General features: G+C 45.9%; 1 protein-coding gene across 1 annotated transcript; it reads right to left on the reverse strand.

The window, feature by feature from the left end:
• Positions 1–690: 690 nt before the first annotated feature.
• WDR91 (WD repeat domain 91) lies at positions 691–21,151 on the reverse strand. Its single transcript, XM_055710576.1, has 15 exons — positions 20,892–21,151; positions 18,968–19,147; positions 17,334–17,541; positions 16,408–16,490; positions 14,174–14,298; positions 12,039–12,216; positions 11,605–11,760; positions 8,359–8,558; positions 7,743–7,893; positions 6,205–6,299; positions 5,713–5,881; positions 4,802–4,910; positions 3,191–3,303; positions 2,242–2,439; positions 691–1,333 (listed from the first exon to the last, which is right to left on the reverse strand). Exons 1-15 carry the CDS (start codon positions 21,012–21,014, stop codon positions 1,169–1,171), a joined length of 2,253 nt encoding a protein of 750 aa, XP_055566551.1. The 5' UTR covers positions 21,015–21,151; the 3' UTR covers positions 691–1,168.
• Positions 21,152–21,238: the final 87 nt, after the last annotated feature.

The following is a 21,238-nucleotide window of genomic DNA, read 5'->3' on the forward strand; positions in this document are numbered from 1 at the left end:
CTGAAATAGTAACCTCCTCTCCAGGCAACTGCCCTTCACATTATGAATGTTAATGGACATCCAGGCTCTAAGAGCAAAATGGCCTTTGGAATATACCAAAGGCATCTTCAAACAGCAAACTGGGCCAATTCTTCACATAATTGAAATGAGAGCTCTGCCAAGGAGCAGTACTGTAAACTCCCAATAAAGGCCAAGGGCACCAGCAGCAGTAAGCTCCGTGGTGATGTGTAAGCAGATAGATCTGGCTGCTTGACAGTCCATTTGAAAAGTATGCAAGATCCGAGCTTGCCTGATGTTGGGGGCATGCAGGGGGAGACTAGCTTCAGTGACAGGGAGCACCATGCAGGACCAGACTGGTTCTGGCCTTCCCCTCCTCCTATCCACCACCAGGCGGCTGCTAAGCATTATGTAGTTTCTGAACTCCAACACAAGCATTTCAAGTCTGACTCTGGATCTCTCCTCTAGCTGGTAGCAGGTATCTATCACAAGGGAACACAATACATCTGAATGAATGCCAGTTATTTTTGTTCCTGATGTCTTGCACCGATTCCCCCAGTGTGCAGGTGTCTGTGCTTGGAAGTGCCTGGTGAAAGCACAAGGGTTTTTTTCTCCACCCAGGAGACTTCTTGGCACACCACTGCCCCAGCCACCCTCCATGTTTTCCAACAACAGCTGAACAGAGCACAGAAATCAAGTGCAAGGGATTTTTTTTTTTTATGGAAAAGAAACTAAAACAAAACCATCAAAGAAAAAGCACATCGAGAAATGCTATACCAAAAGAATACCCTTGTTTTGCACTGGCCTTTGCAGTTTGAGACATCACCATGCACTGTGCTGTCTCATGCACACCTCCTCCAGCCTCACCTTCTTCTGCAGAACCCCTGACATGATCCCAGCAGCCTTCTAGCCATGTGCTAGTTAAGACTCCCTAAGAGAGGGAGTCCAGCTACCACAGTGGGTCAGTGGAGACTTACTTTTCAGTACTGCCACTGATCCCATCCATATCGGCATTCTATTGCACAGTGTTTTGGCAAATGTATTAATGTTTGTCAAGAGGCAAAAGCTACAACGAGAAAAGAGACTGCCTTCTTTCCCATGCAGTTTGTTCCCATGGAGTTAACACTGTTTCTGTCAAGTTTGCTGCTCTTCCGCTTCTGTACTATCCAGGTTAGGACTTCTGAGCCAGCAAGGTTGTTAATTTAATCTTCCCATCCATAGAGGCAGTGAGGCAGGTCCCACAGTCCATGGCTGTGCTCCAATCCACTGTGACAACAGGAGCTCGGTGTCCTCCCAGGGAAAGACAGCTCTCCAGGACCTTTTCCTCACCATTTAACTGAAATAAGGAAAGCATAAGATTTTTAAGGAGGAAAATTTCTGTAGTGGGGGCAGTGCACCTGCAGAAGTCAAAGCCTGCTATAGACTCCATATCCCTATAAGCATACATAACTAAGCATAAAATCAGAGATGTTGAGTTGTATGTAGCACACATAAATTTCCAGTCTCATGACAGAAGCACATGTTCTCAAGCAGCTCAGCTTCTAACATCACCCGAGCTGCTGTAATTGCACATGGCAGGCTAAGACTACTCACTGACGAGGAGCATGTAAGCCTAAGATAAGGCTCACATTAGCATGGGTGCTCTGAATGCCCCAGACGCAAAGTAAATTCCTTCTGATCTGCCTTGCAATAGCTTATACTGATGGCTATTGACTCAAGAGGAGGCAGGCAAGGGGCTATCAGTAACCACCTAGTTACTGCAGCACAGAAATTTGGGTATTTGAAGCCATTCAGCTTTACCCTTCATTTCATTTTAGTACACAGTAAGGAGAGAATCAGGCTGGGACTAACATAGCATCAGCAAGCACACAAGGCAGATTAAAAACGAGCATCAGACAACAATTACACATTTTGCATTGAACTGGCATGCATCAATACATTTAAAAAAACAAAACTTTGTCCTAGGCACTTGGGCACTAAGAAAAACTGCTGCAGCTAAGCTTTAAGAACACAAGGAGCATACCTACTCCAGCTATATGCAGAGGGCCAAATGCTTACAGAGTTCAAACACCTCCTAAACACCACACACTGCTAAAATGCATGTTGTATGAAACTGAGCAGCAACTTTCACAGAGCAGGGATAGACAGGTCCTGCTTGAGACCTTCCAGTGGCTGCTGTTGCAGCCTTGTAACAAAAGCTTGTATGAATGCTTGAGAGTACTCCCCATCACTTCTCAGACTTACCTTAAAAATTACTCCTCCAGTAGAAGAGCATGTCAACATATAGCTACCCTCGGAGTCAAAAGCAAAAAGCCTCCCTCGTGGGAATTGGACTTGCTTGTAGCCACTGTACCCGGACAGAACAAAAGGACCTGTAGCTTCGCTGGGAAGATCATACTCTGACACCTTCAAACCACTTTTGTGAATATTCCACTGAATAAACTAGAATGACAAAAAGATGACAAAAGCCCATAGTATAATTCACTGGGATGACAGTAGAGAGGCCATTTGACATTAAGCAAAACAGCTATTCCTCACAAACAGAAGGTGGCATTCGACATCTGTGTAAGAGGCTATATTTATAAAACAGGCTGCAAAGGCTGTAAGGAGTGCCTGCTATCCATGCAAACATATGTCCTGCCTTCCACTAGCACTGCTGCCTATGTATCCTTCTACATTTCATGCAGGATCCCAGTGAGAAATTCACTCTAACTCTCACCAGCCAAGGACCCACACCTTCAGGCAGGTGGCTCCCTCCCTCCCCAAGCCACACCTGTATGTATGGCTGAAGACTGCAGAAATTGAAGCTTTTATTATAAACAACAGGGAGCTGCTGACAAGGAATTCATGCTAAGTGGTCAAGGATCTGCTCCCTGGCGAAACAGATCTCAAATGCGGTGATCTCGGGGGCACAGAAATGTCACCTTCGCATGGATCCCCTAAGAAGGGGATGTCATCAGCAGTAGGATTTGCAGACAAGGTCCAAGACAGCTCTAGTTCTTAATACTCCTTCCAGCCACTCTTTGCAGAGACTGCATGGAGGAGGGTGGTGCTGCACACCTAAGATTACAGTCAGCAGCCTGCAGATCCTCCAGATTCTGAGGGTATTTTTACTCCTATCCCCACCATATGGAGAAGACCCCAGAAAGGATAACACTGACAGCTGACCAGTAGACTGTCACCCAGAGCCTACCTTGCCATCCTCCCCTATGCTGTAGACCGTGTTCTCATCACAGCTGAACTCAACAGAGTATACTTCCCCGTCATGTGCCGTCCAACTCATGGCACACTCGTGCTGCTGCATATCTGAGGGGAGAAACAGTACTGAACACTTCTTGTACTTGCACAGAGCTGAGGTCGAGAGAGGCCCTTCACATTTGTAAGGTCTCTGTCCCAGCCCTCTAAACCAGCCTGGGGGAGACCAATCCAACCCCAGTACCCTGTGCTTATTCTCCAGCATGTGGCTTTTACATGGGCCACAGAAATCATTGCCTTTAACTAGTCACCTCTTCCTCCAGCTTTACAGGGTTGCTCACATGCTCACTGTCAACTGCAGGCATTCTGTTTCCAAACTGCCACCTGTTTTCTTCCCCTCCCATTGCCATCCTGTCCGGCCTCACAGCTGCTGCCAGTTCTGTCTTCCCACAGACCTGGGATCTGGGCCAGAAGCAGATCCCTCATCCACAGAAGAGGGAGGCCCAAACTGTCTTTATCACAAGGACAGGCTGAAAAGGGCAAAATCTGAGAAAGAGAAATTGCTCAGGGAAGGACCGACGTGAAGATCTTGCCTTCAACTGGAACATCACACATAAATGCCTTTCCTCAAGACTCAGCCTCTGATACTGGTACTACTATATGGCAGAGCCAAGACTTCATGGCTCAAGGGCAAGTAAACTCTCTCCTCAGGAGGGAAACAACAAATCCAGCAGCACTACCAGTGTCACCTGTCAATGTGCCCCAGAGAAAGTTTATGTCAATTCACTCCTGAGAGCTGTTGTTTTCTCTCCTCAACAGCTTCCACCTTGATGTTCAAGCATGTCCCACAGCTGCCTCCCTACTTGCAGAAGAAAGGCTCTGGGGGCAGCCAGCTGGGGATACCGAGGGGCCACCTCACTGCCTCGTTTCATAGAATTGTTCAGGTTGGAAAAGACCTTTAGGGTCATCAAGTCCAACTGTTAATCTAGCACTGCCAAGGCCACCACTAAACTATGTCCAGAAGCACCACATCTACAGATCTTCTAAATACCTCCAGGGATGGCAATTCAACCACTTCCCTGGGCAGCCTGTTCCAGTGCTTAAAAACCCTTTCAGTGAATAAATTTTTCCTAATAGCCAATCTAAACCTCCCCTGGTGAAACTTGAGGCCATTTCCTCTTGTCCTATCACTTGTTACTTAGGAAAAAAAAGAGACCAACACCCACCTTGCTACAACCTCCTTTCAGGTAGGTTTAGGAAGTGATAAGGTCTCCCCTCAGCCTTCTTTTCTCCGGACCAAACAACCCCAGTTCCCTCAGCCTCTCCTAACAGGATGTTCTCTAGACCCTTCACCAGCTTTGCTGCACTTCCCTGGACATGCTCCAGCACCTCAACACCTTTCTTGTAGTGAGGGGCCCAAAACGGAACATGGTATTTGAGGCGTGGCCTCACCAGTGCTGAGTATGAGGGGACAGTCACTGCCCCTGTCCTGCTGGCCACACTATTTCTGATACAAGTCAGGATGCTATTGGTCATCTTGGCCACCTGGACACACTGCCAGCTCATATTCAGCTATTGGTCAATACCCCTAATCCCTTTTCCATCATACCAAAGAGACGAACAATCCCATCCGCAGCCCCAGTGACCAGCAGGTTGCCATTGTGGTTGAACGCTGTGCAGTTAATAGCAATGGGCTCAGGCTCCAGGGAGAACTGCAGCTGGAAGGGAAAGTCTGCATTAATGCAAAGAAATGGAGCTAGGGGTGTTAAGGAGCTGATCTCCAGGGGAGGGAGTAAAGACTGTATCTAGTAGCAAAAATTCCAGTTTGAAGCCCTACATGTCTCATGACTACAGACTTCAAGGTTGGCAGCTGCATTTTACTGTGACACCGAACCAACGATTCACCTCAGCCAAGCCACAGCTTTCTTGGCCATGGCCTCAAGGCTGCAAAACCAGCTTCTGGCAGGCATTAGCTTGAGTATGTTGCTTTCTCCTGTACGTCAGGGATAGTATTTCTTAAGTGTAGAGGTGAGAGATGGGATGAAGATTCCCTGCCAGAATCTGACCCATCTAAATCAAAACAATGGTGAAGATGACATGAGATGAAACCTCTGAAAGTAGCACTTCATTTAGAAACAGGGAGGGCAGGGGAAATGGCAGCAAAAAAAACCCTTCAATGGAGCACAACTGGAGAAAGCCTCAGCAAAGCATCATTCAATCCACCTGGAACATTTCCAGTCACAAACTCTGCAGGCAGGATAGAAACAAGGCTATGGACTACTTTGAAGAATACCTCAAAAAAACCAACACACCAATAAAACAAAAAGCCACCCAAACCCAGAAGCTACTTACATTATTAATTTTTATCCTGTATGTGATAAAGGAGACAGGAGGGAGGGGGGGGGAAGGGGTATTGAAAAGAAAGTCAGCATAATTTGGAAAGAGGGCTCCTACACATTGAAACAGAAGACATTCATTCTCAGCAAGCAGACCAAGAAAGAAAAGAAACCCAGCAAGTACCTGCTGCTTCATCGTTTTAGTGTCCCACAGTAGCAGCTTCCCAGGAACTTGGTTCATGCTTTTTCCCCCAGAGCTGACTGCTGAAAAGTCCACGTGGGAGCTGGGGCTCTGGGCTGCCGCAGAACAGACAAAGGAGGCACCACTTGGGCTGCAGGCAAGCGAGAGGATCCTGTAACACAGTAAGCAGTCTGAATTACCTCTGTCCGGCACATGCCTCAAGCCCAACACTCAACTACAAGTTCTCCCGTTAAGACCCTGCAAGACAGGGTGCACTGTAAAGGAGGGCAGGATTTGCGTTCTTCAACAGATTTTGAGCACCTCCTGTTTAAAGGAGCAGTTTTATGCTACTCAGACAGGGACTGCCATTTGGATGAAGGCTATAGTCCTGCAGTTGCAGGAAAGCAACAGGAACATGTAAACTTCACCTACCTTTTCATAATCAAACCCAACAACATTTATATTTATATATAAAAATCAGTATTCTAGAGTTACCTGGGCATGTCTTCATCAATGCTGATCTCACAGAGATTCTTCTTTGCTTCTGTGTCATAAAGACGAACTGTCCCGACCCCACTGCCAAGCAATAGCTTGAAACCAGCAAGGAGGAGACGGAAGGAGGGTGAGTGATGAGTACAATGATGCTGTCCAACAACCACTAACACCACAGAGTAAAATTTTTTTCTATTTATGCATTCCAATTAAACATCACTCCATTAGGGTACATCCTTGTCTTTCTGCATGTATCTCACAGATTATGACTACCCCAGAGCCACAGAAGTCAAAGTAAAATCATCGCTTTCCAGTCAGAAAAGGATCTGATAGGCTCCAAGGTGGAATAAAAGCCACTTCCTAGAGTATAGCTCAACATATATATGTGCAGTCTCAATATCTAGAGAAGCAAGAATTAACAGCCTAAGTTTAAGAAAAAATTAAGTAAGAGTCACCTCCTCTTATCCAGAGGAGAATGAAGTCATCCAGAAGGGCTCACACATGCTTTATCAGTGGTGCTACAATTCAAATAAAAGTAAAACCATGGTGGGATGCATTATCAAAGAAAAAGCAGCAAGCCAGATCCTTTTCACTTCAGAGCCCAATTTGCTGCTGAATCCCCATGCATTTCAGAAAGAAGAACCTTTCTATCAGCAAGCAGGAAATAAATTCCACAAAGCAGAAGCAGCATCAGAACATCTACACAGATAACTTCCTTTCTAAGAGCAAAGGAAAGAGACAAGCTGTAGCACCAGCTCTTCACAGATAGCATTTTGGGGTTAGCAGCAACACATCATCAGTGCCAGAACATGAACATTATTCCCTCAGTTGCAGGCCTGCCTTTTCACACAGCCCTGTCTCTCCACCAAGAGAGGGCATGAAACACTAGGAATAGTTCCAGGACTCAGAATACATATAATTCAAGGCTCCTCTCTAGTTACAGAGCTAGAGAATAAGTGCTATAGGAAACATTTAAACTGTTATGATATTTAAACAAGCCTTGAGCTACTTATGCACACAGCAACCCCCCAACTCGTCAGGCACCAATACAAAACTGGCTATGGAGCCCTTTTCACACCTGCACAAGTAGAATGTCAACACCACACCCCTGCTCCTCCTCCTCTGCTTCTGGCTCAGGCTACAAGTAAAGCTCCACAGCTTCCTGCTGGACGGTTCCCACAGGCTGTTGTATCAGGAGGCCTCTGCCTGCCTGCCTTTACAAGCAGCTACCTGCTCTGCCTGAAGAGAGGCACTTCTGCTAAAGGAGCTACTTCTATCCTGTAACTGTACCAGCACTGCACCTTGAGAACTTCTGACTCAAGGCAACCAGTGGTGAATTTCTTGCTCAATACACAGAGCACACTCCCCACTTTTTCTTAGACCCTACGGGCTTCATTTCCCCAGGTCCCACTAAAGAGGAAACAAACTGTTGCCCTGATCTTTTCCACAATGCAGCTATCATGAAGTTCACACACACCACACAGCAACACAACCCCAAATATCTGCTGTGATGCTCGAGTCTCCACACACAGACTACTCACCAGCCGATCACGCTTGGTTGCCCATTCCAGAGACAGCAATGGAGATTTGGAAATGGATGAAGCTTTAGTTTGCATTATAGGGTTGAAAGACCAAACTTTGATAACCCCATCCACATCCAAGCTGGCCACCCTCCGTCCAGAACAATCAACCCTATGTGCAGAAAAAAAACCAATTGAAATGTGCAGAAATTGAAACCAATTGGGTTCATCAGTTCTCAGATGCAAGTAGATACCCCAGTAATTCTTCCTCTCCTGGCCACACACCAATTCCTTCTGCAGGAATCAACTTCCTTGCACCGCTTCCTGTTCAGTCCACAGTAACTTGCACAATGAAGCACATCAAGTTCCACATACAAAGCATAATGCCCTTAAGCAATACCATTCTGCTTTCCCAGGGATTTTCTTCCTGGCTGGCATCTCCAGTCAGTCACAAAAATCTGTCTGTTCCCACTGCACAAGCTATAGGCTATTTTCAGTCACACCAGGTAAACTGCCCTACAACTGAGAGTACATGCACGATGTCCTGGACAGAAGAGAGGCTGGGAGAAAGAGGTCAGACACAGCTGGTCCTCTACAGATGCTTCTGTGAGAAAGCCCTCTTCTTCCAGTCCATTACCTGCAGTACATGATTGATGAATGGTGCTCCCCATACTCCTCCTGGCTCAGGACAATGAAAGGCTGCTCCTGCCGGACCCCCACAGCCTCTGCACTGCTGGCAGGCATCCTGGTTGAAGTCTCCGTTTGCTCAGCATGCAGCTCTGAGCACAGCTCTGTCTCAGCTGCACTAGTATCTATTTTCTTCTCAGCACTTTGGCCCTGAAAGAAGAAATCCTGTGTGAAATACAAGAAAGCAGAACCTCCAGATCAAGCTCTTCAGCCACCCCAGCCCACTGGGAGAAAAAAAAATCCAAGGAGCTGCACTGACACAAAAGCATTGTCTGCTCAACACCCCTTCTGCCAGGGACCTTTCTGAGCACAAAGATACCAAGCTGCACAATTGCACCATTTAATATGGCCTCCTTGGTTGTAGAGTCCCTTATATCCCCCTCCACATGCTCAGCCGCACACTTTCCTGGAAGAATTAAAGGAACCACAACATCTGTTTGGCATACCTCAGCTGGTATCAGAGGCCCATTTTGATGCCATTAGAGCACAGCTTCACAAACAAACATATTTCAAGGAATTCTTGCATTCAGCAATATAAGTTACATCCATGTAATACGCAGTTCAGTAAACCTGCACAAAAGCTCTTGTTGGATGGTGAGCCCCAGGCATAGATTATCCTCATCTGCCAAAGATTTAGTCTGTGCACACTGGGGCAACCACTGCAGCCAACTGATTGATAACAGTAGAGTTGGCACAAGAGTCCAAAAGCTTAAAACCCAATTTGACAGGGCAGAGAGAACAAGTTGAGTTTTATGAGGTGAAGGTATCTGAATGAGAAAAGATTTGCACTGCAGCAAACAGCAGTGTTTGAAAGCAGCTTAGTCTTCCATTGCCACGGGAAGCTGAACAAGAAGCAGACACAGCACATAATGCAAAGCACTTGACACTGTACCACGACATCCTTCCCTCTAAACTGGAGAGACATGAATTTGATGAATGGACCACTTGGCAGATAAGGAATTGTCTGGATGGTCACACTCAATGAGTTGTGGTCAACAGCCAGCGGTGAGTGGTATTCCTCAGGGGTCGGTACTGGGACCAGCAATATTTAACACCTTTATCAGCAACATGGATGGTAGGATCAAGTACACTCTCAGCAGGTCTGCTGACCACACCAAGCTGTGTGGTGCAGGCAACACACTGGAGAGAAGAGATGCCATCCAGAGGGACCTCAGCAGGCTTGAGAGGTGAGCCTGTGCAAACCCAATGAAGTTCAACAAGGCCAAGTGCAAGGTCCTGCACAAGGGTCAGGGCAATCCCAAGCACAAATACAGGCTGGGCAGAGAATGAATCAAGAGCCGCCCTGAGGAGAAAGGCTTGGAGATGTTGGTGGACAAGAAGCTCAACATGACCTGGCAATGCGTGCTTGCAGCCCAGAAAGCCAACGATATCCTGGGCTGCATCAAAAGAAGCATGACCAGCAGGTTGAAGGAGGCAATTCTCTCCCTCTACCCTGTTCTCAGGAGACCCCACCTGGAGTACTGCATTCAGCTCTGGGGCTCCCAACCAAAGGCGGCCATGGACCTGTTGGAACATGTCCAGAGGAGGGCCATGAAAACAATCAGAGGGCTGGAGCACCTTCCTGTGAAGACAGGCTGAGAGAACTGTGGTTATTTAACTAGAAGGAAACACTCCAGGGAGACCTTACAGCAGCCTTCTAGTACCTGAAGGGAGTGTACAAGAAAGTTGGAGAGGGACTTTTTACAGAGGCACATAGCAAGAGGACAAGGGTATGAAATGGCCTTAAATTGAAACAGGGTAGATTTAGATTAGATATTTAGATAAAGAATAAATTCTTTACTGTAAGGGTGTGGGACACAGGAATAGGTTGCTCAGAGAAGCTGTGGATGTCCCATCCATGAAAGTGTTCAAGGCCAGGTGGGATGGGGTTTTGAGCAACCTGGTCTAGTGGAAGCTGCTCCTGCCCACAGCAGAGGGGTTGGAACTATATGACCTTTAAGGTTCCTTCCAACCCAAACCATTCTGTGATAAGCTAGTAAAACATCTGCAAGCATTCCTTTGCTAAACCATCCTCTAAAGATTAAATGCTCCAAAACTGTTTTGAAACCCTGTTCCCTAACACATCCTTGCATTATTTATAGTAGCTTCACATCTTGAGCAATGGGTCAAACTGGATAATGAAATAATCTGAAATCACAAAGCCAGAAAAGATTGGGAAATAAATCCAAGAATGCCCCTCTGTGTTATTTTATGTGGAGAGATAACAACCAATGAATGACAGTCATGTGAAAAAAAGTGCTGCCACCTTTCAGTTTCCTTTTTGCTCACACACATTGAGAGCAAAGCTAAATACTATCAACTTCAAACACTGCCTTAACCTGGAACGTCACAAAACAAGGGAAGTCAAAGGATACTTAGGGGAAGCTGGGCTTTGCAATTTTCTGACCAACGTTTAATTAAGAAGTGTTTTAGATAGCCTTGAATGCTCACTGGTGTACTATGAGAGAACTTTTCTTCATGGCTATCTCCTCTCTAAAGCAGTGCTCCCCACCACAGAACAGCCATATCTACTGGCTATTAGGCAACAGTCGCTCTGCACCATTTCTCCCCCAAGGGAGTGCCTGAGATGCTGCCATCGTTCCTCCTGCACTGTTATCCTTTGACCACATGCCTGCTGAAAGCCAAACAATATACAGGTGAACAGAACTGCCCTTCAGCAGTTAAAATTGAGGACACAGTTTTATTATTTCATTAGATTAGAAAGAACAGTACACCCCCCAGGCAGAACTGCACTATACAGTACAAAAGAACTCCAAAAAGCAAACATCACTCCTATCCAGAAAAACTTTCTATCAACTTCTTCTGTCCCACAGAGAGCCTGCACAAACCGGCATAAGAACCCACAGAAGAGAACTCACTTGAGCAGAATGGGTCAGCCAAGCCCTTTGCCACTAAGGAATGGGGATTATAACACAGTATGTGAACAAAACCATTAAGCCAGATAAAACATACGCCCTCCACAACCAGGCTGTTGAAAAGATCATGACAAAAGACAACTCTTCTTCCATTTGAAATGTCAATACTGATTCCCTTCTAGGGACACAGAACCTTTGATACAGAATGATCTGAGTAGCAACTCAGAAGTGTAACAGGAACACTTGCACTTGTCCACATAGTACAAACTACAAAAACCCTGTAGCCCTCCACTTCCCAGCCCTGCGGCGTTGCCTGGTACCTGAAAGGTCCCTTTGGAAAGCAGTTCCTTCCTTTCTTTCCCATGCTCTTGCAAGCGCTTCTGCCGCTGCTGCAGGGAACTTGACTCGCCTGCTAACCCACTGAAGTGGCTCTTCCCATCCTTACAGCTCACTGTTCCTTCTTTTCCTTTGGCACTCTAGAAGGCAGAGGAATGATTTGGCAAAGTTACACTTGTGCTAGGCTGCAGAACAAAAAGCAAAAGAGGCAGCAAAGAAATCAAGCACCTGCAAGGCCTCCACAAGACCCCATATAACAGCAGCTGTTCTTGTGCTGCATTCAGGCCCAGCATAAACTTGCAAGGAAGGAAAGGACACTTCATTTTTTCAGGTGGAAGCAAAAGCTTAAAGCAGTGCTGTGCTGCAAATTAACTCCTTGGATACTGAGCACCTTTCAATAAAAACAGTGGAGAATTACCTGGTGATTTGTTGGTTCTTTCTTCCCTAGCAGCATACTGCCAGTCTGCATTGGAGAAGCCCCACTTGGATGGGCTGGTCTGGAAGGGCCCTTTTTACTTTGTGAGAGAAAAGAGGACAGAAAGCCTCCCCGGGACTGAAGAGAATGCGCAGTACTCCTCTGACTGCAGGTCATATCACTAATTAAAAAATAAAGAACAAAAAAAACAACCAAAACAAAACAAAAACCCCAAAACAAACAAACCACACCAAACAGAATATGAAATTGTAGCCAGACAGCCTGATCAAAGACCACCCAACAAGCAAAGTGCCAGCTGTATGAACCACTAGAGGACAGATGTCCCTTTCCAAGCCAATGGACTGCTATGCATTTAAAAAAAAAGTTTCAAAACATCCTGTTAGTGCCTAGAGCAGATCATAATTACTACAACCAAAGCTCACTTCTCAGAGATGCCATTGAAACAGCGGGCTCAACTGTTGCTGAATCTCCTGTAAAACCACCTCAAACCACTTCCACTCCATCTGGTTAGTTTAGAAAGACCCAAAGGGAAAGGCAGATTTCTAAAGAACCTATTCAGCTGGGATTCCACTTCTAAGCATAAAACAGACCTACTTTGAAATGCATTCAGTATCCAGTGTTTTACTGAATATCTTTAGATATTCAGCAAGTCATGTTCAGCAATTTCAAAGCACAGGCCCTCAAGCATCTCAAAAACTAGACCCAAAGTAAGAAAGTTTAGGTCCATTTCTATGATTACACACACCTCCCTTCTCAGCCCACAACAACAAGAGCAGCAGCTGCTTCCCAGAAGGTAACTGTCTGACCTCACTCCGCTACAGCTTCCTCAGAGCAGAGCAGCACCCAGGAGAAGGGGAATACAAGCATCTTCACTGTGTCCATCCTCTCTTCTAGGAAGGAATTATTCTACCCAAGTTGGGCTTTGGGTTCAGCACACATGGAAAAAGCAATCAGAACTGGCCCCTAGACTAAAAGACAAAGTTGTGCACACAAGAAATGCCACTTCTTAGGCAAGTTTTTCTAATACAAATTGACAAAAATTAATATGGGAATAAATTATCCTATCCTTCATGTCACTGTCCCCCATGTGTGCAGATAAACATCAGGGCTTTCCACACAGAGTAGTTAAAAAAAATCTCAAATTAAACTCTTGTAGCCGGTCCTGTGCAGAGTGTACAGTGCAGTTATCAAGACAGTTCAGACACTTAAGTCTATCAGACAATTTTTAGATTAAAACAAAGACTTTGTGTGTGGCCTCTGCCACAACTTCTATTTGTCACTGTCAGCAGGATAATTTGATCAACCCCCCTCTGTCTGAATAGGACTGAAAGAAGCACATGAGAAAGTCAAAGCCCCAGTAGTATTAATACCTTGCGGCTAAGCTACATTTGCTTTCAGATCCTTTTAAAGAAAGAAAACATCTCAACACCATAATGAATTCAAACACAGACTTTCTTTTCATGACTGTGTACCGGGGGAGGGAAAAAAAAAGTTTAACAATTAAACAAGCCATATCACTGTGTATGTTGCCCAGTTTCCACAGATAGGAATACAATGGATGTAACCATAAAACACCCTTTAACTGCAACAAGTTTATAGGGAATTCTCTGCATAACTGAGCCTCACAGAAAAAAACCCTTCCTTTTCCCCCAACTATGCAAAAGCAGGAAAGCACCTCTGCATAAGAATGACCCTTTTGGGTCACACAGAAAGAATGTTTTCAAAACACAGGGCACTCACCTACTGCACCACAGACACTAAAGTAAATAGGAACCAAGAGTCAATCCACTTCAGTTGAGCAGTACTGCAGGGTATTGCACTGCTACTAGTGCCCTGACTGCCCAGAACACCTTGGTGTAATGCTGAGAGGAGAGCAGAATCACTTCCATGTGTACTTGGGCTCTCACTGACTGGCAAAAATCTGTCTACCAAATGGCAGGAGAGATGCCCATCATGAATACCCCCGTTAAACCCACTTAGGTCACCAGAATTTCTGCCTGGATGTCTTTCTGCATTGATTCCTGGCAAAGGGGACAAGTAAATAACCCTCCAGGAGCCTTCCTGACCCAATAAAAGCAGCAGAGCCTGTCCCCACCTCCTCCCCTGCAGGCACTTACAGCTCAGAGTCCCCTAGCCGATCCATGTTGGCCACATATGCAGGTAACTTGTGATGCACAACTGCTTGTTCCACCTGAAATTCCTCTTTCTTCATGCGAGAGGATTCAGCCTGCAAAGCAAACAACTACGGGAGAAAAAGAGCAAAGTAAACAGAGGGTCACTGAGATTCACCTCCTTCCCACTTGCTGAAATGTTTACTCCTTTTATTCCAACAGCCCTAGAAGGGTGGTGAGGGAATAGTGTCACTCTGACTGGTTAAGCACCAAACTAGTCCAAGTAATCAAGACAATCAGTACTTTACACACATGAAACTGGAGCCTAAGGAAAACCCTTCACTCCTCTCCTTGGGCTGTTGCTGTAAGAACATTAATGGGGCTGGTAACTAGAGCTGGCCAGGGCAGAGCTGATCAGCCACCCCATGCGTGCAGTTCAAGGCCAAGGCAATGCATGTGACTGGCAGCAGTGATGTATGGGCACTGAGCCTAGAAGGTAATCTTCCCACGGCCAAGGGTTTGGTGAGCTGGCAGAGTGCACTGACGACAACACCATCAGGTCACCCCAAAACCCAGTTCCACACCATGCCCAGCTCCCTCCCAAGCATGACCAAGTGAGATTTATCTCCACATTGTGGAGAAAGATATTTTTCTTTCTTCCCTTTAGCAGAGAGGAACCTCGGGATGCAGCTTTCTGTGACAGATGTGGTTTATGCCTATGACTCTTGTTCACATGAGTTGCTCAGGCTTTTCTGTTTCCATACATTCGTTTTTCAGATATAATTCTTTTTCCTTTTACCACAGTATTTAAGGAAAGAAGTTACAGGAAGAAAAAGGAGCTTTAGAAATCCAGTTTGCTATTTACATATTTGAATTGTTTCAACCGTGAAATGAGAATCACTACTTATTTTCAACTAGCATTGAGTTCAATATTTATTCACATCATTTTTTATTTAAACCTGTACTCTGTAGGTAGCTGCTTGCTTTTCTGACTTGAGCTGTTCTTCAAAAAGGAAAGTCCAATTTTAGTCTGCCTATTTGCCAGAGAAATCTTATCTAGTCTTTAAGCGATATCAATCAACACACCAAAACAGCTTTAATTTTACTAAAAGTACAGAATACAAAATTGGAGGAAATAAAGGAGCCTTGTTTCAAAAGATACCTTATCCTGCTGTTCCTATCCACTGACCATCTTTGCAGAATCCTCCTGTCAAAATCTGCCTGATCCACTGACTTCACACAGTACAGTGACAAACCTCACCTTTCATAAAAAAGCCTCCTTTTTGAAATCAATTATTCTATTTTACTTCCAACAGTTTTACTACAAATGAACAGCATTGATCAGCCACCAAAAGAGTTGAAACAGGAAGCACAACATACAATGTAACATTTTGTAACACAGGAGGTAAAACAACTTATTTTACTGAAGTAATCATGCCGTGAGAGCTTTTACTTGGTATGTTTGAGGAAGTGAAACTAAAGTAGTGCTTACATGAATAAGGCTTCCCACTTGCACATGATCATCCACATGTGATCCATAATTTAGAAAGTTCTTAAACTGCAGATTTCCAAAACCTCTCTCATAGGACATTATACTGGAAAGGGACTGACTCATGTTATATATTCTTATACCATCTAAGCGTCTGCCCATGATACTGTCAAACACAAGACAAGGAGATGGGCAACATTTTGTCTGAACCAGTCAGACCTTCTTATGGTTTCCTGTAAGGTCTAGAGTTGAGAAAAAACATTCACAACTTTTCCATTAGTTGATCTAAATTGCTTTGGTGTATGCCAACCACGCTGAAGTGGCCATTTCAGAAGTAATGTTTTACTGCCTCTTTGCCTGTTTTTATTGCTCCACCAGCTAAAATCTGGAAGTGACTAAATACTATTCAGAAGTTTACATCCAAAGTCAGCTATATATGCCCTTAACCTGCCACTAGTTTCAGCTTCTCTTGACTTGCACAGTATCCAGCCACCTGTCAGACAGTACAGGGAGAAGGATCACCTCCAGTGGAGCGACAGCAATACTCTAAATAGACATTTTATATGATCACAACCCCAAGTTTGCTGGAGACAGTTCAAAGATAAACCAAAATAACAAAGGCCTTAGAGGAGAATCTGACTTGGAATAACTGCACTGAACAGTTACAGCTTTCTTGAATAGATGGAACCAATTTTACAAAAAACTTAGAGCCTCATACAGTCAGCAACTAAAGACTGACTTCAGTTCTGACCTTATGCCGCAATGATTCATTTTCTTCTTGTATGAGACTGCTCCTGAGACATTCAGCTTCAAAGTTCAAAATGACTGGAACTGGTGAGGAATGTTAAAGAAAACCAAGGCAAGAACTTGTATGCACCAGACTTAATTCTAAAAGTCAGCACTCCATACCAGCCACTTGCCTGTAAGACAGCAAAGCCGCTCAGCCCATACAACTAACAAGAAGTTATGTGCAAGGTCAGAAGACTAGTAACAGCTTAGTTACCTAAGCCAACTTTGTACTTTACCGTTGCACAAACTATCTGACATAAGACTTTGCAAGAATTTTTAAATCCTTCCTTTTTACATGACCAAAGTGGAGGACAAGACAAGTTATGTTACTGCATTAGTGTACACTAAAGACACAGTTCAAGATGATCTGTATTTCAGCTGCAGTGTAAACCTGTCTATCAGCAAACAAGGTCAGAACTCTGTAGTGGGGGACAAAAGCAGTTACTTCTGCCAGTGTTGAACTTTAGTAGGAAAGTGAGCTGTCCTTAGACAATGTTGTGAACATAGGTACCCGCAGAAGAGTCTAGCAGGAGATGCTAGTTCAGTTATGGACTATGACCCAAGGTTGCATGCCTGTTTTGTACTATGCCAAGCAAAGAGGAAAAGCATTTCAGAACAAAATGCGCACTCCCAGTCACTTGCATAGTGACAAGTTACTATGGCTGAACAACCACAACTGTCCGCACCCAGGGAATATAATATATCAGATAATTGACCAATAATTATTCCAACATCCTCTGGTAAACACCAGCTTCCTATTAAGTCTTGGCTCCAAACCTGAAAGCAGCAAGCTCTGCAACATTATATTCTTGACACCACTGTTAATAGTAAGCATTTTACTAGTACCAGGGCAAGGGAGATTTAGCTATTAGTTGCAAAAAAGGATATGCATGCACTGAAACAAGACGCTCAGGAAGTTGTGCAGAGACACAATAAATGTATCTGCCCACTGGCGCGAGAAATAGGTGGCAAAGGTGGGGTTGGAGTCTGGGGCAGGGAGGAAGGGCAGGACAAACCAATCCTTCCACTCCACCTGGTTCTGGAGCTCAGAGGCCTGCTTGAGGAAAAACTCCTGCGCCTTGTCATTGCGGCTGGTCTGAAATACAGCAAGAAGAAAAGGGCTCACGCTTTCATTAATGCCACCACGTGGGTTCTAGTAATATTTGCTCTCTGTTATGAACACACTAACAACTACTTTCATCACCCAACAGAGCACATGGTTAGAGTTAACAGATTCATCAGGGAACAAAAGCACCCCAAATACACCAGGAAAATGCATTTAATTTGACCTTCTTTCTACTCACCAGTCTTGTTTAAAGGCTGAGGCAAGTTAAACTAATCCCACTGATTTCCAGCTAAACCAGTGCAGTTTATGCACCAAAACATCAGCATTTACGTACAGGACCAAAGCAGACTTCAAATTATTCAAATCTACAGAAGACATAGCCTGAAAAGGTTTCCATCCGATACATTATTCGGGAACACAGGACAAGTATGCCCAAGGGCAAGTATAGGGCAAAACAAAACATGAGAAAACTCACTTCCAGAAATTTGCGTTAGATTTTCACTCCTCCAGCAGCACACATCATTAAAGATTTTCAGTCAGGGAACAGAATCAAGGAGGTAAGATAGCAAGAAATGAAACACAAAATCCTGACAGGTATTTGTCTACTGTTTGTCCGAGCCCTGCCTGTGTAACAGATTCCTTTGACTTTCCTGGTCAACAAGATACACTCTGCTCCATTTTAAACTCATTATTTTCTGTCCTATTCAAAGCAAACAAAAACCATTCACTTATTTTCTCTCCCACAATACCTTGTACAGATTTGAAGCCCACTTCTCCCCTCTCAAACTAAAACTCACCTCCACAAACTTCAAGTAATCTTTTTTTCTTCTGGACCCTCCAGCTCCCTTGAAGCTTTAACAACTGTGGTACCTCAAAGGAGTGGCTGAGTCCTGACAGCAGGTTAGAGTGGAAGGAACACAGACAATCCTGCCTGTTGATCCCCAACGCTGCAGTAACAGCTCTACTGCTGCCTGCTCCATCATTCCATATTCTACATTGGAGCAGTTGACTACTACCTGCACACAGGTGCTTGGGGCTTTCTTCCTGCTCATTTCTTCATACTCATGAAGACTGCTTTGAGCCCTGTTCTTGTCCTTCTCTGTTCTCATGGCAATACCCCACAAGGAGATGTTTACAAACCTCGTGATCTTTCCCAGTATCCAAGTTATTAACAGAGGCTGAGCAGGACTAACATCTAGTCTGAGGGGGACCTGCCTTCATATCCTAGTATCTTGCTCCCAACTAACTGTATTTCTCATCTGAGCAACCCTATCCTGCTTACAAACTTGTCATGCAAGCCTGCATGAAATTCCTTACTACGCTCCTGATACATGACACATCAACTGCTTGTCCCTTACCCACCAGGCCTGTCAGGGGTTCACAAGGATATTTTATTGCTCTGGTTTCAGAGACCCGGTTATTTTTAAAACAGAAGCTTAAAAAAACCAAACACTACCTGAACAGTATGGACAAGGTAGTATCGGAATAAGCTGGTTTTCAGCTTGTTCACTGTTGGCCGGTACACATCTTCCAAACGGCTGAAGAGGCGTCGGTCCAGGTAACTCCAATAATCCCGCAGGGCAGCCAGATCATAGCTCTGAACAAACTGCTGCAGCTGGTCCACTATCTTATCCACCTAAAGAAGGCAAAATGGGGAACACTACAGTCATGTGAGGGCTCTTCCAGCACAAGAGACTTTCTGTAACTTAACACTGAGAAGCTTTAACTGCACAAATAATAACACAATCCAGCACTTATGCATTAGCTATTTTCCTAATCCTAGAAACACTTTGTATTAGCATTCTTCCACTCTGCAGCACCTTCCAAACAAAAAAAATTTTAAAAAAGACATGAAAGAACATAGCCAAGCAGATTTTGACAAAAAGATGATATGCTGTTAAATGCAGTTGGTGGGTTTTTTTGCATATAAGCAAAACTTTCCACTTTTAAAAGAAGTCAGTTGATAACAGCAAAACAGGAATAACGTGATTAAATGTTCAAAACTCAACAGCAGCACCTGGAAAACTTATTTTTAGACTAAAAGGAAAAAATATTTAGCCAACAGAAAGAGGAAGAAAGAACCATTGTACTGCAGTCTTTGAAGTACCTTTAATAACATCCTCTACTAACAAGACGGGCATTAAAGTTTGAAACAGAAGGGGGTTTTGCCATTATGACTCTGAAAATCATTTCTGCAGTACCAATATGGCAGAACTGTGGTGTAGGAATAGTTTTTTTTTCTCTCATTGATTTCTGATGGCCAAGACAGGCATCAGGGGAAAAAAAAAGTTGGTAGTTTAATTTTCTCTAGGCTGCAAAGTTGTTCAAATATGTGGTTTGCTCCCCCTTATCAGCTAATATCTTAGGACATCATCCAGCTTCTGTCTCTGTGGCTCCTACCGATAAAAGGAACTGAAGTCTAAGTCGGTGACGCCAACAGTCCTTTCTTGGACAATACAATTTCAATTAAATCAACTGTTTTCCAACCTCTAAACATTAGCAAAGTGCTGAAATTTTTTAAAATAAAAGCAATATGCTTTATGAATTATGAAGGCAGTGCTTGTACTATTGTTAAAGGAAAATCTGACTGTTCAGAACACTACATTCAGTGCCCAGCACTGCTGCTACAGGAACGTGAAGCTCACACAAAGGGCTGAGACTGTATTTTTGAGGCTGTCAAATTCTGCACCAACTTTCACACATCTAGCAAGGTAGTTGGTGCTTAAGACATGTAAACTACAGCGCGGAGCTGTAAAGCCGCCAGATAAAAGTCTCATGGCTGAGAAAATATGCAGGCAAAGAGATGTCCTCCCGCCGCTGCCCACTCGAACGCGCGGCTGCTCCGTCCCCCTCGGCACGAAGCTGAGAAGCCCCCGCGCGTTACCGGGGGCCGAGGGTGCACAGGCGGCGGCCCGGGAAGGGCCGAGCAGGCCGCCGGCGCGGGACGGCTGCCCGGGAGCTGCGGCCCCCGGCTGGGAGCTCAGGCGAGGGGCTGGCACCCACCGCCGCTGCCCTGCACCGCCGCCACTTCGTAGCCAAGCGGCGCAGAGCCTCCGAACAGCCAGAGCCCCCCGCCGGGCGGCCGCGCGTACATCGGCTGCGGCAGGGCCAGGTGGCGGCCCCCACCGCCGGGATGCGGAGGGTCCTGCCCGTGCGGCCGGCCAGGCCCCGGCGACCGACCCAGCCCGGGCAGCTGGGGGGCGGCCGTCCCTGAAGCGAGCTGCTTCCGCGGGAAGGCACGGGGGCTCGGAGCGCCGCTCCCAGAGCCGCCCCGCTCGCCCAGCCCCGGGAGCGGGTGCGCAGAGGGGCACCCGCGGCCTGCCCGGGAACAGCGGCCTCCCCAAGGGCCACCCGCGAGCGGGGACGCGGCCACCACTCACCCGGAAGCCCTTCTCCCGGTCCGCCTTGATCTCCGCGTCCAGCTGCTTCAGGGCGGCGGTGAAGCCGCGGAACAGCAGATACTCCCGCACCAGCTCGTCCGTCCGCTCCGCCGCCGCCGCCATGGGAGCCCCGCGGCGCTGCCGGCTCCGCCCGCCCACGGCCGGGGGTAGGGGGAGCCCGGCCCGGCGGCGGCAGCAGAGCCGCAGCCCCCGGCGAACCTTGCCGCGCCCACCCGGCGCGAGGCGCGCCGGGGCTTGTAGTCCCCAACTAGCACATGCGCACGACCCGCCCGCCTTTTCCCGCCTCTTCGTTGCTACCCTCCCCGCCGGCGTCCGCTGCCCGCGTT

Source organism: Falco cherrug, chromosome 5 (assembly GCF_023634085.1).
Source record: "Falco cherrug isolate bFalChe1 chromosome 5, bFalChe1.pri, whole genome shotgun sequence".
Taxonomy (NCBI): domain Eukaryota; kingdom Metazoa; phylum Chordata; class Aves; order Falconiformes; family Falconidae; genus Falco; species Falco cherrug.

Excerpts from the sequence above, each read along its gene's own strand:
- WDR91 (XM_055710576.1), bottom strand. The coding sequence starts at position 21,014 with ATGGCGGCGGCGGCGGAGCGGACGGACGAGCTGGTGCGGGAGTATCTG. Across the intron at positions 16,491-17,333 it reads CGTCTTGTTTCAGTGCATGC|CAGTTCCAGTCATTTTGAAC; the intron begins ATATCCTTTTTT and ends AACATTCCTCAC. Across the intron at positions 6,300-7,742 it reads CAACCAAGCGTGATCGGCTG|CTATTGCTTGGCAGTGGGGT; the intron begins GTGAGTAGTCTG and ends GCTGGTTTCAAG.